General features: G+C 33.2%; 1 protein-coding gene across 1 annotated transcript in view; it reads left to right on the top strand.

Annotated features, from left to right (window-relative positions):
- Nucleotides 1–6,372, top strand: part of LOC139841407 (secreted RxLR effector protein 161-like) — a 128,808-nt gene extending 122,436 nt beyond the window's left edge. The window contains exons 2-3 of the mRNA XM_071831627.1: nucleotides 5,495–6,055; nucleotides 6,293–6,372. Of these exons, the coding sequence (XP_071687728.1) occupies nucleotides 5,495–6,055; nucleotides 6,293–6,372 (641 nt within the window). The remainder of the gene's footprint in view (nucleotides 1–5,494; nucleotides 6,056–6,292) is intronic.
- The last annotated feature ends 7,837 nt before the right edge of the window (nucleotides 6,373–14,209 follow it).

Here is a 14,209-nt window from a genome sequence, read left to right on the forward strand (position 1 = left end):
TTTAGGACTAGCTGGTTACTACAGAAGATTCATCCAATATTTTTCCAAAATAGCAAAACCCTTGACTGCATTAACGCATAAAGGGAAGAAATTTGAATGGAAAGATGAACAAGAGAAAGCGTTTCAATTGTTGAAGAAAAAGTTAACTACGACACCTATATTGACATTACCTGAAGGGAATGATGATTTTGTGATATATTGTGATGCCTCAAAGCAAGGTCTCGGTTGTGTATTAATGCAATGAACGAAAGTAATTGCTTATGCGTCTAGACAATTGAAGATTCACGGGCAGAATTACACGACGCATGATTTGGAATTATGCGCGGTTTTTTTTGCATTAAAGACTTGGAGGCACTACTTATATGGGGTCAAAAGTATTATATATACCGACCACAAAAGTCTTCAACACATATTTAATCAGAAACAACTGAACAAGTGGATTGAATGGTTAAATGATTACGACTTTAAGATTCGTTACCACCCGGGGAAGGCAAATGTGGTAGCCGACGCATTGAGCAGAAAGGACAGAGAACCCATTCGAGTAAAAGCTATGAATATAATGATTCGCACTAACCTTACTACTCAAATAAAGGAGGCGCAATAAGGAGTTTTAAAAGAGGGAAATTTAAAGGATGAAATACCCAAAGGATCGGAGAAGCATCTTAATATTCGGGAAGACGGAACCCGGTATAGGGATGAAAGAATTTGGGTACCAAAATTTAGAGATATGAGAGAAATGGTACTTAGAGAAGCTCATAAAACCAGATACTCAATACATCCTAGACGGGGAAGATGTACAAGGATCTCAAGAAACATTTTTGGTGGTGGGGTATGAAAGACGATGTTGCTAAATACGTAGGAGAATATTTGACGTGTTCTATGGTCAAAGCGGAGCATCAGAAACAATCAGGTCTACTTCAACAACCCGAAATCCCGGAATGGAAATGGGAAAACATTACCATGAATTTCATCACTAAATTGCCAAGAACTGCAAGTGGTTTTGATACTATTTGAGTAATAGTTGATCGTCTCACTAAATCACCACACTTCCTGCCAATAAGAGAAGATGACAAGATAGAGAAGTTAGCACGACTGTATTTGAAGGAAGTCATCTCCAGACATGGAATACCAATCTCTATTATCTCTGATAGGGATGGCAGATTTATTTCAAGATTCTGGCAGACATTACAGCAAGCATTAGGAACTCGTATAGACATGAGTACTGCCTATCATCCACAAACTGATGGGCAGAGTGAAAGAACGATACAAACGCTTGAAGACATGCTACGAGCATGTGTTATTGATTTCGGAAACAGTTGAGATCGACACCTTCCGTTACCAGAATTTTCCTACGACAACAGCTACCATTCAAGCATTGAGATGGCGCCGTTTGAAGCACTTTATGGTAGAAAGTGCAGGTCTCCGATTTGTTGAAGTGAAGTGAGGGATAGACAGATTATGGGTCCGGAGATAATACAAGAAACTACCGAGAAGATCATCCAAATTCAACAACGGTTGAAAACCGCCCAAAGTCGATAAAAGAGCTATGCGGACATTAAGAGAAAAGATATAGAATTTGAAATTGGGGAGATGGTCATGCTTAAGGTTTCACCTTGGAAAGGCGTTGTTTGATGGTAAACTGGGGAAATTAAATCCAAGGTATATTGGATCATTCAAGATTATTGATCATGTCGGACCAATAGCTTACCGACTTGAGTTACCTCAACAACTCGCGGCTGTACATAACACTTTCCACATCTCAAATTTGAAGAAATGTTTTGCTAAAGAAGATCTCACTATTCCGTTAGACAAAATCCAAATCAACGAAAAACTTCAATTCATCGAAAAACCCGCCGAAATAATGGATCGTGAGGTTAAAAGACTTAAGCAAAACAAGATACCAATTGTTAAGGTTCGATGGAATGCTCGTAGAGGACCCGAGTTCACCTGGGAATGAGAAGATCAGATAAAGAAGAAATACCCGCACTTATTTCCAGAAGATATGTCAACACCTCCAACTGCTTAAAATTTCGGGACGAAATTTATTTAACGGGTAGGTACTGTAGTGACCCGAACTTTTTCATGTTTATATATATTAAATGAAATTGATATTTACATGATTAAGTGTTTCCAACATGTTAAGCAATCAAACTTGTTAAGACTTGATTAAGTGTTGACCACCCAAGTTGACCGGCGATTCACGAACGTTAAAACTTCTAAAGACTATATGATGACATATATATGGATATAAATATATATAGTTAACATGATAGTATGATAAGTAAGTATCTCACTAGGTATATTAACAATGAGTGTTATACATAAAAAATGAGTTTATCGAATTAAGAAACTCAAAACGATATATATAACGATTATCATTATAACAACGTCTTACTAATTACATATAAATCATATTAAGATATTGATACACTATGATAAAAATGATAAATGATAAGTAAATATATCATTAAGTGTATTAACAATGAACTACATATGTGAAAACAAGACTACTAACTTAAGGATTTCGAAACGAGACATATATGTAACGATTATCGTTGTAATGATATGTAAATGTATATATATCATATTAAGATATATTAATACATAATAATATCATGATAATGTAGTAATTTAACATCTCATTAGATATAATAAACAATGTGTTAACAACATTTAACAAGATCATTAACTTAAAGGTTTCAAAACAACACTTACATGTAATGACTAACGATGACTTAACGACTCAGTTAAAATGCATATACATGTAGTATTTTAATATGTATTCATACACTTTTGAAAGACTTCAAGACACTTATCAAAGTACTTCTACTTAACAAAAATGTTTACAATTACATCCTCATTCATTTTCATTAACAATTCTACTCGTATGCACCCGTATTCATACTCGTACAATACTTAGCTTCTAAATGTATTTACTATTGGTATATACACTTCAATGATCAGCTCTTAGCAGCCCTTGTGAGTCACCTAACATCTAGCATGAAATATCTCACAAGATTACAAACTAATGGAGGCTATATGTCAAAACCTCATTCACGTGAAGACGCACCAAATATAAACACATTTCAATTCCAATTTTTATGCATCAAACTACTCTCTCTCAAGTTCTCTCTTGGTGTTCATGGTGTTATAAGTGTTCTTAATCATGTTCATCAAAATATAGCTCAATATAGTTCATAAATCCATACATAAACCAAGTTATAAAACAACTACTCAAGAACACACCAACAACACTTCCAAGTTTTCCAGCTTACTTCCAATCTTGCAAATCCACTTTGAGTGATCATCCAACCTCAAGAAATCTTTCTTATTTACAGTAAGATATCTTTCTAATACAAGGTAATACTCATATTCAAACTTTGATTCAATTTCTATAACTATAACAATCTTATTTCGAGTGGAAATCTTACTTAAACTTGTTTTCGTGTCATGATTCTACTTCAAGAACTTTCAAGCCATCCAAGGATCCTTTGAAGCTAGATCTATTTTTCTCATTTCCAGTAGGTTTATCCACAAAACCTGAGGTAGTAATGATGTTCATAACATTATTCGATTCATATATATAAAACTACCTTATTTGAAGGTTTAAACTTGTAATCACTAGAACATAGTTTAGTTAATTCTAAACTTGTTCGCAAACAAAAGTTAATCCTTCTAAATTGACTTTTAAAATCAACTAAACACATGTTCTATATCTATATGATATACTAACTTAATGATTTAAAACCTGAAAACACGAAAAACACCGTAAAACCGGATATACGCCGTCGTAGTAACACCGCGGGCTGTTTTGGGTTAGTTAATTAAAAACTATGATAAACTTTGATTTCAAAGCTATTCTCCTGGGAAAATGATTTTTCTTATGAACATGAAACTATATCCAAAAATCATGGTTAAACTCAAAGTGAAAGTATGTTTTCCAAAATGGTCATCTAGACGTCGTTCTTTCGACTGAAATGACTACCTTTAAAAAAATGACTTGTAACCTGTATTTCCGACTATAAACTTATACTTTTTCTGTTTACATTCATAAACTTAAGTTCAAAATAAAACCATATCAACTTAAATCACTCAAAACGGATTTAAAACGAAGAAGTTATGGGTAAAACAAGATTTAATAATTTTGCTTGTTGTAGCTACGTGAAAATTGGTAACAAATCTATATTAATCATATCCTAGCTAACTTATATTGTATAATACATATATTATAATATATTATGTAATCTTGGAATACCATAGACACGTATGCAAATGTTTTGACATATCATATCGACCCATGTATATATATTATTTGGAACAACCATAGACACTCTATATGCAGTAATGTTTGAGTTAGCTATACAGGGTTGAGGTTGATTCCAAAAATATATATACTTTGAGTTGTGATCTAGCCTAAGACGTGTATACACTGGGTCGTGGATTGATTTAAGATAATATATATCGATTTATTTTCTGTACATCTAACTGTGGACAACTAGTTGTAGGTTACTAACGAGGACATCTGACTTAATAAACTTAAAACATTAAAACATATTAAAAATGTTGTAAATATATTTTGAACATACTTTGATATATATGTACATATTTGTTATAGGTTCGTGAATCGACCAGTGGCCAAGTCTTACTTCCCGACGAAGTAAAAATCTGTGAAAGTGAGTTATAGTCCCACTTTTAAAATCTAATATTTTGGGATGAGAATACATGCAGTTTTATAAATGTTTTACGAAATAGACACAAGTAATTGAAACTACATTATATGGGTGAATGATCGAAGCCGAATATGCCCCTTTTGCTTGGTAACCTAAGAATTAGTAAACCGATCTACTAATTGACCCGAATCCTAAAGATAGATCTATTGGGCCTAACGAACCCCATCCAAAGTACCGGATGCTTTAGTACTTCGAATTCATTTTTATCATGTCCGAAGAATTTCCCGGAATTATAGGGGATAATCTTATATGCATCTTGTTAACGTCGATTACCAGGTGTTCACCATATGAATAATTTTTATCTCTATGTATGGGATGTATATTGAAATATGAAATCTTGTGGTCTATTATATAAATATATAGGTTAAACCTATAAATCACCAACATTTTTGTTGACGTTTAAAGCATGTTTATTCTCAGGTGATTATTAAGAGCTTCCACTGTTGCATGCTAAAATATGGACAAGATTTGGTGTCAGCATGCTTGTATAATATTGTTTAAAACTGCATTCGAGATTTACTTTGTTGTAACATATTAATATTGTAAACCAATACGTATTGGTAGTGTGTAAGTGTGATATTTTTAGATTATCATTTCTGGATAATCTAGGTGGTGTCTTTTTAACCTCGTCGATAAAATAAAGGTTATGGTTTGTTTTAAAAACGAATGCAGTCTTTGAAAAACGTCTCATATAGAGGTCAAAACCTCGCAACAAAATCAATTAATATGGAACGTTTATAATCAATATGAACGGGACATTTTAGCTCAGACGGGTAAAGGCATCTTCTTGCATCAGACCAAGTATGTTGCTGATATCCTGAAGCGATTTCAAGTGGAAGAAGAAAGATCAGCTAAGACTCCGTTGTCAGTGAATCATGGGATCTCACCTGATTGTGAGAGTGCTAAAGTGGATCCTACGTTATACAGGGCAATCATAGGTTCTCTAATGTATCTGACAGCTTCTCGACCGGACATTATGTTTGCGGTTTTCCTATGTGCTCGTTATCAGGCGAATCCTAATGTTCATCATATGTTTGTGGTTAAGAAAATTTTGAGGTATTTGAAAGATTCACCGAGTTTAGGGCTATGGTATCCGTGTGAGGATGGTTTTGATCTCACAGCTTATAGTGATTTTGACTATGGCGGTTGCAAGAAAGATTTCAAGTCTACATCAGGAGGTTGTCAGTTTCTTTGTAGCAAGCTAGTTACTTGGCAGTGTAAGAAGCAGACAGTAGTGGCTCAGTCCACATGTGAAGTAGAATATATTGCCGCGGCCAGCTGTACATCACAGATTATATGGATTCAACAGCAGCTACGTGACTACGGTTTGCATATTTCTAACACTCCTATTTATGTTGATAATACTGCTGCTATAGCTGTCACTAAAAATCCCTTAAATCACTCTAAAATGAAACATATAGGGATTAAATACCATTTAATTAGAGATTGCTATGAGAAAAAGCTAATAGATGTAGTGCAGATAGACACTACAACCCAACGGGCTGATCTTTTCACTAAAGCTTTTGATAAACCACGCTTTGAGCTCTTGTTAAAAGAAATAGGTGTTAAATTGCTGACTGATGTGGTTCTTGAAACTGAGGCTCCTAACACAGAGGAACCTCCCAAAAAGACTGAGTTGTGAATGCCTTAGAACTGCTTGTATAGTATGTGTACTTCTGCATAGTAGTTTGTAGGACATTTGCATGTTTAATTTTCATTTGCATGATAGATAATTGTATTCTGATGGTACTGCATGCTAGTTTATGTTTGTAGTTTGTTTTTTATGTTTTTGTACAGATAAAATCAAAAAGCCATAAAATTATAAAACCAGAAAATCAAATAAAAAGTTGAATAATTGAAAACCAATAAAAATTTTAAAAAATTCAGACAATGAGTTGCTTGTTCTATCTGTGGGAAAGTGATTGCAATACTGAACTGACATATATACAGAATGATTGATAGTGTATTGGTAGATTTTATTAACCTAATTCTAGATAGAGATGATCACAATAACAACGCGTAAATATCATGATAACGAAATCATGGAAAGGTTTACAGTGCTTGAGGGTAGTCACCTACTTATCACAGAATATGTACTAAGAAATGATTGCTCAGAAACTCAACAGACGATTGAGGTCTCCCCTACTACGATTTATATTCGGTAGCAAAGGATAATTTTGTGAGTCCCGAAGGTGAGCATACTTTGTCTAGAATGCATACTTGTTTCTATTTACCTTTATTGCTTGGACCGAAAGTCAACAACATACATGTCGGGTGTCCAAAGGGAGGTGTTCTCTCTAGGCGGGTTGAGAAGTGAAATTTTATGTCACAGACATAGAATGATTTGAACAATGCAACGTCATCGGGTTAGAGACTTCAACATCAGAAGATTGATTTCCTGTGCAGATACTGTAAAAATCAAAGACAGTGGTACATCATCATGAATAGTTATCTTTATTTTATTTGTTTTATTTATGTTTTATAATCTAGCATGGAAAAAATGGCAACATCAGAAAATCCAAAAAAAAAAAGGTTATGTTTATTTCTTCAAGTTGTAAATAAATTGATGCACCACATTACTGCAAGAGAATCATGGATCAAGAATTGAACAAACATTGATGGATTCATACGCTATTTATGTCTGAGACAACAGATATTTCAATCCGAGAGCTGTTTGGAAGATTTAGTTATCTACATTCGAGGGAGAGAAATTTATCAGATCATCAGATATAGAGAACTTAAATCATTCTGTGGTATGGGATTGTACCTATTGGCCTGGATAGCAGGGGATATCTTCTGGAGGATACCTTAGCGTTCCATCACTCAAATATATATCACTACCATCCATCAAACATCATACACCATATGATTTCCGTCCAAATATAGGGTTTATAGCGACCGGTATGCGTCTTTTCAAAGTATGCAATAAATTTGAGATAAACAAGGCTATCGAAAACTAAAAGTATAAGTTTAAGGTAGAAGCTCATGGCTGACAAGGTTGCTAAAAACATCGTGAGATGGTTCTGTTCAATCGAATCGAAAGTACATTGATGTGATAAGAGGACAACGTCAATATATTTGTGCTCAATTGTTCTACCTGAAACATTGTGCGATCTCAAATGAGGACTGACTTTGTGATCAAAATCTAACATTGAAAAATGTTAATGTAATTAACTTAACGTGATCATCAAAGTCTAGGGTGAAAGTTGGTAAATGTTTATTGATATTTTTGAAAGTTATTCTGTATATTTTTCATGAAAAACATAATTCAGTTCTGATCCCCGAAATCAAATGATTAAATCAATTTGGTATGTCAACTCACAAAATATGTGTTATGTTCGTTTTTAGTGTTGTTATATGTTAAAAGCTGAAGGATTGCAGACGTGTAAGGCTTAAGATTTGCTGAATATGTCTGTTATAATATTGTTGATCATGACACACTGGATCTAGTATAGTAGTTTTCTTTATAGCTTTGCATGTGAATATATATCTGAAAAATCCATAAATATCTGCATTATTTGTTAGTTTCATGTGCATTTATGTTTTAACTATTAGACTTGGCAACTCAGCTCTCTGAAGGGTTCACTGTGTAAGGAACCCAGTGTTTTTCTTTAAATATGATAATAACCTGTTTGAAGATTAATGGAACAAGGCGTGTTTAATTTTATAATGTAAAGATCAGTCCCAGGGGGAGTGGATGTGAAAAAGAAGGTAAAATTTGAAATTGATATGGAGTAAGTTTAAAACTTTTCAAAACCAAGACTACCGGCCGACAGTCAAGACCTCCGGCCGTAGGAAAATACGATCGCCCGATTGTCTAGACCATCGGGCCGTAGGACTTGACCATCGACCGATGGTCACTGAAGGGGTATAAAAGGACGCAAAATACCAACGGTTCAGTCACTTGGTGATTTTGGTGAATTTTTACAATCGATTTTGAAGTTTAAGCGAAAGGAGTTTTTGTCCGATTGTTGTGTGCACTTTTTCTTCGTGATTCCAACGCCATAATCCAGGTATTCCAGTTCTATCTCATTTGTTAGTTTTCAATGATTTTAGTTTTGAAAAAGTTAAAACTTTTAATGCATAATTCGTTGATATTTTAGTGGTTTTGATTGAATTGATTGATATGTGTATGTTAATCGGTGTTGTCTGATGCTTATACACCTGCTCTTGTCCAAAATAACTTCGATTTGGTGAAAAAGGGTGAATTTTTGGGGACAGATCTGATGAACTACCATCGGCCGAAGGTCTTTGACCCTCGACCGATGGAGTCTTACATTCGACCGTAGGACTTCACCCTCGGCCGTAGGTCCCAAAGTAGAACAGTTGGTGAAATTCTGGGAGTTTGTCTAGACAAACTGCCGTAGGTCTACACCATCGGACCGATGGTCTACTCCATCGACCGATGGTCATGAGTTTGGACCGATGGTACAGTTTTTATGTTTTAATAACATGATTTCTAGATTTCTGATTGCTTAGTTATGCCTATCTAATGCTAGTGCTTGTAGTTTGTATAAGTATGTCAGGTGGTTCCTTTGTTGGACAATGGATGTTTGACATCGAATGTAGGAGAATTCTAGCTAGAGATAGACCCATTCTAGTGGAACAAAAGGTTATTGTGACTCTACAGACCTATGCTCCTTGGGAACAAATTGGGTGTCAAGCATTCCTAGACATCAGGGATTACTTTTGTCCCCAATTGGTGCATGAATTCTATGCCAAAGTGGCCTTAGAAGACAGTAAGAGGAGGTTTGTTCACTCCGGCCTATTTGAGCAACAATACAAGTGGACCATGGAGGAATTTACAAATTTGTTGAATGTTCCTCACACTGGTGTTAAGATACTGTATCCTAGCAAAGATCTAAGGAAGATTCCCAACAAGTTCAACCTTTCTGATCTAATTGCAAAGATATGCAAGCCAGGGAGAGTAGCTAGTGCTGGTAGGATTGAGGTTAGTGATGACGATGTGTTAAATCACCTTGAACTTCACCTAAGGATAATCAAGCGAAATGTTACTTTTAGGAGGTATGAAGACAATTTATTGAGTGGTACTGAAGCCTTGTTACTGTTCTGTTTAATGGAGGGCATTAAGGTTAACATGGGCCACTTTTTAATCAATGTGATGAAAGAATTTCTTGAGTTTGAAGAACCATTTCCTTATGCAGCACTATTGCATAATATGTTCGAAAAATTCGGCGTGGTGCAATATGTCACGAGGCTAGTGCCAGAAGATCCCATTGTGGGATAAGTAATTTTGTGTTTGTGATTATGTAGTTGTTCCTGTTTAAATATACTTTCAGCTTGATGTGTAATTCTGATAATGCTAGCCTGTTAGCATTGATACATTATTTAGAATCTGTAATAACTCTATTTAGGACATGCAGTCGTGTGATCGAGACATTAATCTACAATGAATACCGATGTATTATATCTTGTGATGATTACATTGTGTTAAATACTATGTCATGAATATGTGTTACTAATTTGAATTGTATTTGCAGTTATTGTTCATAATGTCAAGTGTTCAAGCTGATCCAGAGAATGTTGCTCACGGATCCGATACTGAATCTTCAGGAGGTCAGTTGTAGTGACTCGAACTTTTCTATGATTATATATTAAATGAAAACTATATTTACATGATTAAATGTTTCCAACATGTTAAGCAATCAAACTTGTTAAGACTTGATTATTTGAAATGAGTTTCATGTAGACAATTTACCACCCAAGTTGATCGGCGATTCACGAACGTTAAAAACTTGTAAAAACTACATGATGATATATATATGTGGATATATATATATATATATATATATATATATATATATATATATATATATATATATATATATATATATATATATATATATATATATATGGTTAACATGAGATTATGATAAGTAAGTATCTTACTAAGTGTATTAACAATGAGTGATATACATAAAAATGAGATTATTGAATTAAGAAACTCGAAATGATATATATAACGATTATCGTTATAACAACGTCTTACTAAATACATATGAATCATATTAAGATATTGATACACTATGTTTAACATGATAAAATGATAATTAAGTATATCATTAAGTGTGTTAACAATGAACTACATATGTAAAAACAAGACTACTAACTTAAGGATTTCGAAACGAGACATATATGTAACGATTATCGTTGTAACGACATTTTAATGTATATATATCATATTAAGATATATTCATACATCATAATATCATGATAATGTAATAATTTAACATCTCATTAGATATAATAAACAATGGGTTAACAACATTAAATGAGATCGTTAACTTAAAGGTTTCAAAACAACACTTACATGTAACGACTAACGATGACTTAACGAATCAGTTAAAATGTATATACATGAAGTGTTTTAATATGTATTCATACACTTTTGAAAGACTACAAGACATTTATCAAAGTACTTCTACTAAACAAAAATGCTTACAATTACATCCTCATTCATTTTCATCAACAATTCTACTCGTATGCACTCGTATTTGTACTCGTACAATACACAACTTCTAAATGTATTTACTATTGGTATATACACTCCAATGATCAGCTCTTAGCAGCCCCAACCATGGGGAACCATCATTTAACATCTAGCATAAAATATCTCACAAAATTACCAAAATATTATAAATCATTCATGAATTATTTACATGAAAACAAACTTACACATCCTTTATATCTAATCCATATACCAACGACCAAAAACACCTAAAAAAACTTTCATTCTTCAATTTTATTCATCTAATTGATCTCTCTCAAGTTCTATCTTCAAGTTCTAAGTGTTCTTCATAAATTCTATAAGTTCTAGTTTCATAAAATCAAGAACATTTTCAAGTTTGCAAGATTACTTCCAAGCTTTCTAATCCATTCCAAGTAATCATACAAGATCAAGAAACCTTTGTTATTTACAGTAGGTTATCTTTCTAATACAAGGTAATACTCATATTCAAACTTTGATTCAATTTCTATAACTATAACAATCTTATTTCGAGTGGAAATCTTACTTGAACTTGTTTTCGTGTCATGATTCTACTTCAAGAACTTTCAAGCCATCCAAGGATCCTTTGAAACTAGATCTATTTTTCTAATTTCTAGTAGGTTTATCCACAAAAATTTAGGTAGTAATGATGTTCATAACATCATTCGATTCATATATATAAAACAATCTTATTCGAAGGTTTAAACTTGTAATCACTAGAACATAGTTTAGTTAATTCTAAACTTGTTCGCAAACAAAAGTTAATCCTTCTAACTTGACTTTTAAAATCAACTATAAACATGTTCTATATCTATATTATATGCTAACTTAATGATTTAAAACCTAGAAACACGAAGAACACCGTAAAACCGGACATACGTCGTCGTAATAACATCGCGGGCTGTTTTGGGTTAGTTAATTAAAAACTATGATAAACTTTGATTTAAAATTTTTTCTTCTGGGAAAATGATTTTTCTTATGAACATGAAACTATATCCAAAAATTATGGTTAAACTCAAAGTGAAAGTATGTTTTTCAAAATGGTCATCAAGACGTCGTTCTTTCGACTGAAATGACTACCTCATATAATTTTGACTTGTAACCTGTATTTCCGACTATAAACTTATATTTTTTCTGTTTAGATTCATAAACTTAAGTTCAATATGAAAACATAGAAACTTGAATCACTCAAAACGGACTTAAAATGAAGAAGTTATGGGTAAAACAAGATTGGATAATTTTGCTTGTTGTAGCTACGTGAAAATTGGTAACATATCTATATTAATCATATCCTAGCTAACTTAAATGGTTTTATACATGTATTCTAATATATTATGTAATCTTGGGATACCATAGACACGTATACAATGTTTTGACATATCATATCGACCTATGTATATATATTATGTGGAACAACCATAGACACTCTATATGCAGTAATGTTTGAGTTAGCTATACAGGGTTGAGGTTGATTCCAAAAATATGTATACTTTGAGTTGTGATCTAGCCTGAGACATGTATATACTGGGTCGTGGATTGATTCAAGATAATATATATCGATTTATTTCTGTACATCTAACTGTGGACAACTAGTTGTAGGTTACTAACGAGGACAGCTGACTTAATAAACTTAAATCATTTTAAAACGTAATAAAAATGTTGTAAATATATTTCGATCATACTTTGATGTATATGTACATATTGTTATAGGTTCGTTAATCGACCAGTGGCCAAGTCTTATTTTTCGACGAAGGAAAAATCTGTGAAAGTGAGTTATAGTCCCACTTTTAAATCTATTATTTTTAGGATGAGAATACATGCAGTTTTATAAAGGTTTTACAAAATAGACACAAGTACTTGAAATTACATTCTATGTTGGATTATGAATACCGAATATCACCCTTTTAGCTTGGTAGCCTAAGAATTAGGGAACATACACCCTAATTGACGCGAATCCTAAAGGTAGATCTACGGGCACTAACTCCCCCATACTGGAAAATGGTATGCTTTAGTACTTCGAGTTATTAATACAGATGGATTTCTGTTTTGGGGATATTCTATATGCATTTTGTTAATGTCGGTTACCAGGTGTTCAACATATGAATGGTTTTTATGCAGTTCGCATGTTATTGAAAAATGGAAATGGAAATCTTGTGGTCTATTATTACTATTTAATAAATATATAGGTTAAACCTATAACTCACCAACATTTTTTGTTGACGTTTAAAGCATGTTTATTCTCGGATGATTATTAAGAGCTTCCCCTGTTGCATGCTAAAATATGGACAAGATTCAGTGTCAGCATGCTTGTATAATATTGTTTAAAACTGCATTCGAGATTTACTTTGTTGTAACATATTAATATTGTAAACCAATATGTATTGGTAGTGTGTAAGTGTGATATTTTTAGATTATCATTTCTTGATAATCTAGGTAGTGTCCTTTTAATCTTGTCGATAAAATAAAGGTTATGGTTTGTTTTTAAAAAACGAATGCAGTCTTTGAAAAATGTCTCATATAGAGGTCAAAACCTCGCAAAGAGATCAATTAATATGAAACGTTTATAATCGATATGAACGGGACATTTCAGTTGGTATCCGAGCGTTGGTCTTAGAGAACCAGAAATTTGCATTAGTGTGTCTTACCGAGTTTGTTAGGATGCATTAGTTAGTCTGGACTTCGATCGTGTTTTCTTTAAAAACGATTGCTTAACACTTTTTGTTGGAAACTATATATTATTAACATTGTAAATATTATGTGATATATTAATCTCTTAACATGTTTGATATTATGTGATAGATTTCTACCTCTAGTACAAATCCCATCGACTCGCCTAATAATAATGAAGAGTCGAATATATTTTGGGAAGATTCACAAATTCTCGAGGAAGAACCGGAAGAGGAGGAACCGGAAGAGGAAGAACCGGAAGAGGAGGAACCGGAAGAAGAAGAGGTTCCGAAGGAAGAAATAT

This window comes from Rutidosis leptorrhynchoides, chromosome 1 (genome assembly GCF_046630445.1).
Source record: "Rutidosis leptorrhynchoides isolate AG116_Rl617_1_P2 chromosome 1, CSIRO_AGI_Rlap_v1, whole genome shotgun sequence".
In the NCBI taxonomy this organism is placed as follows: Eukaryota; Viridiplantae; Streptophyta; class Magnoliopsida; order Asterales; family Asteraceae; genus Rutidosis; species Rutidosis leptorrhynchoides.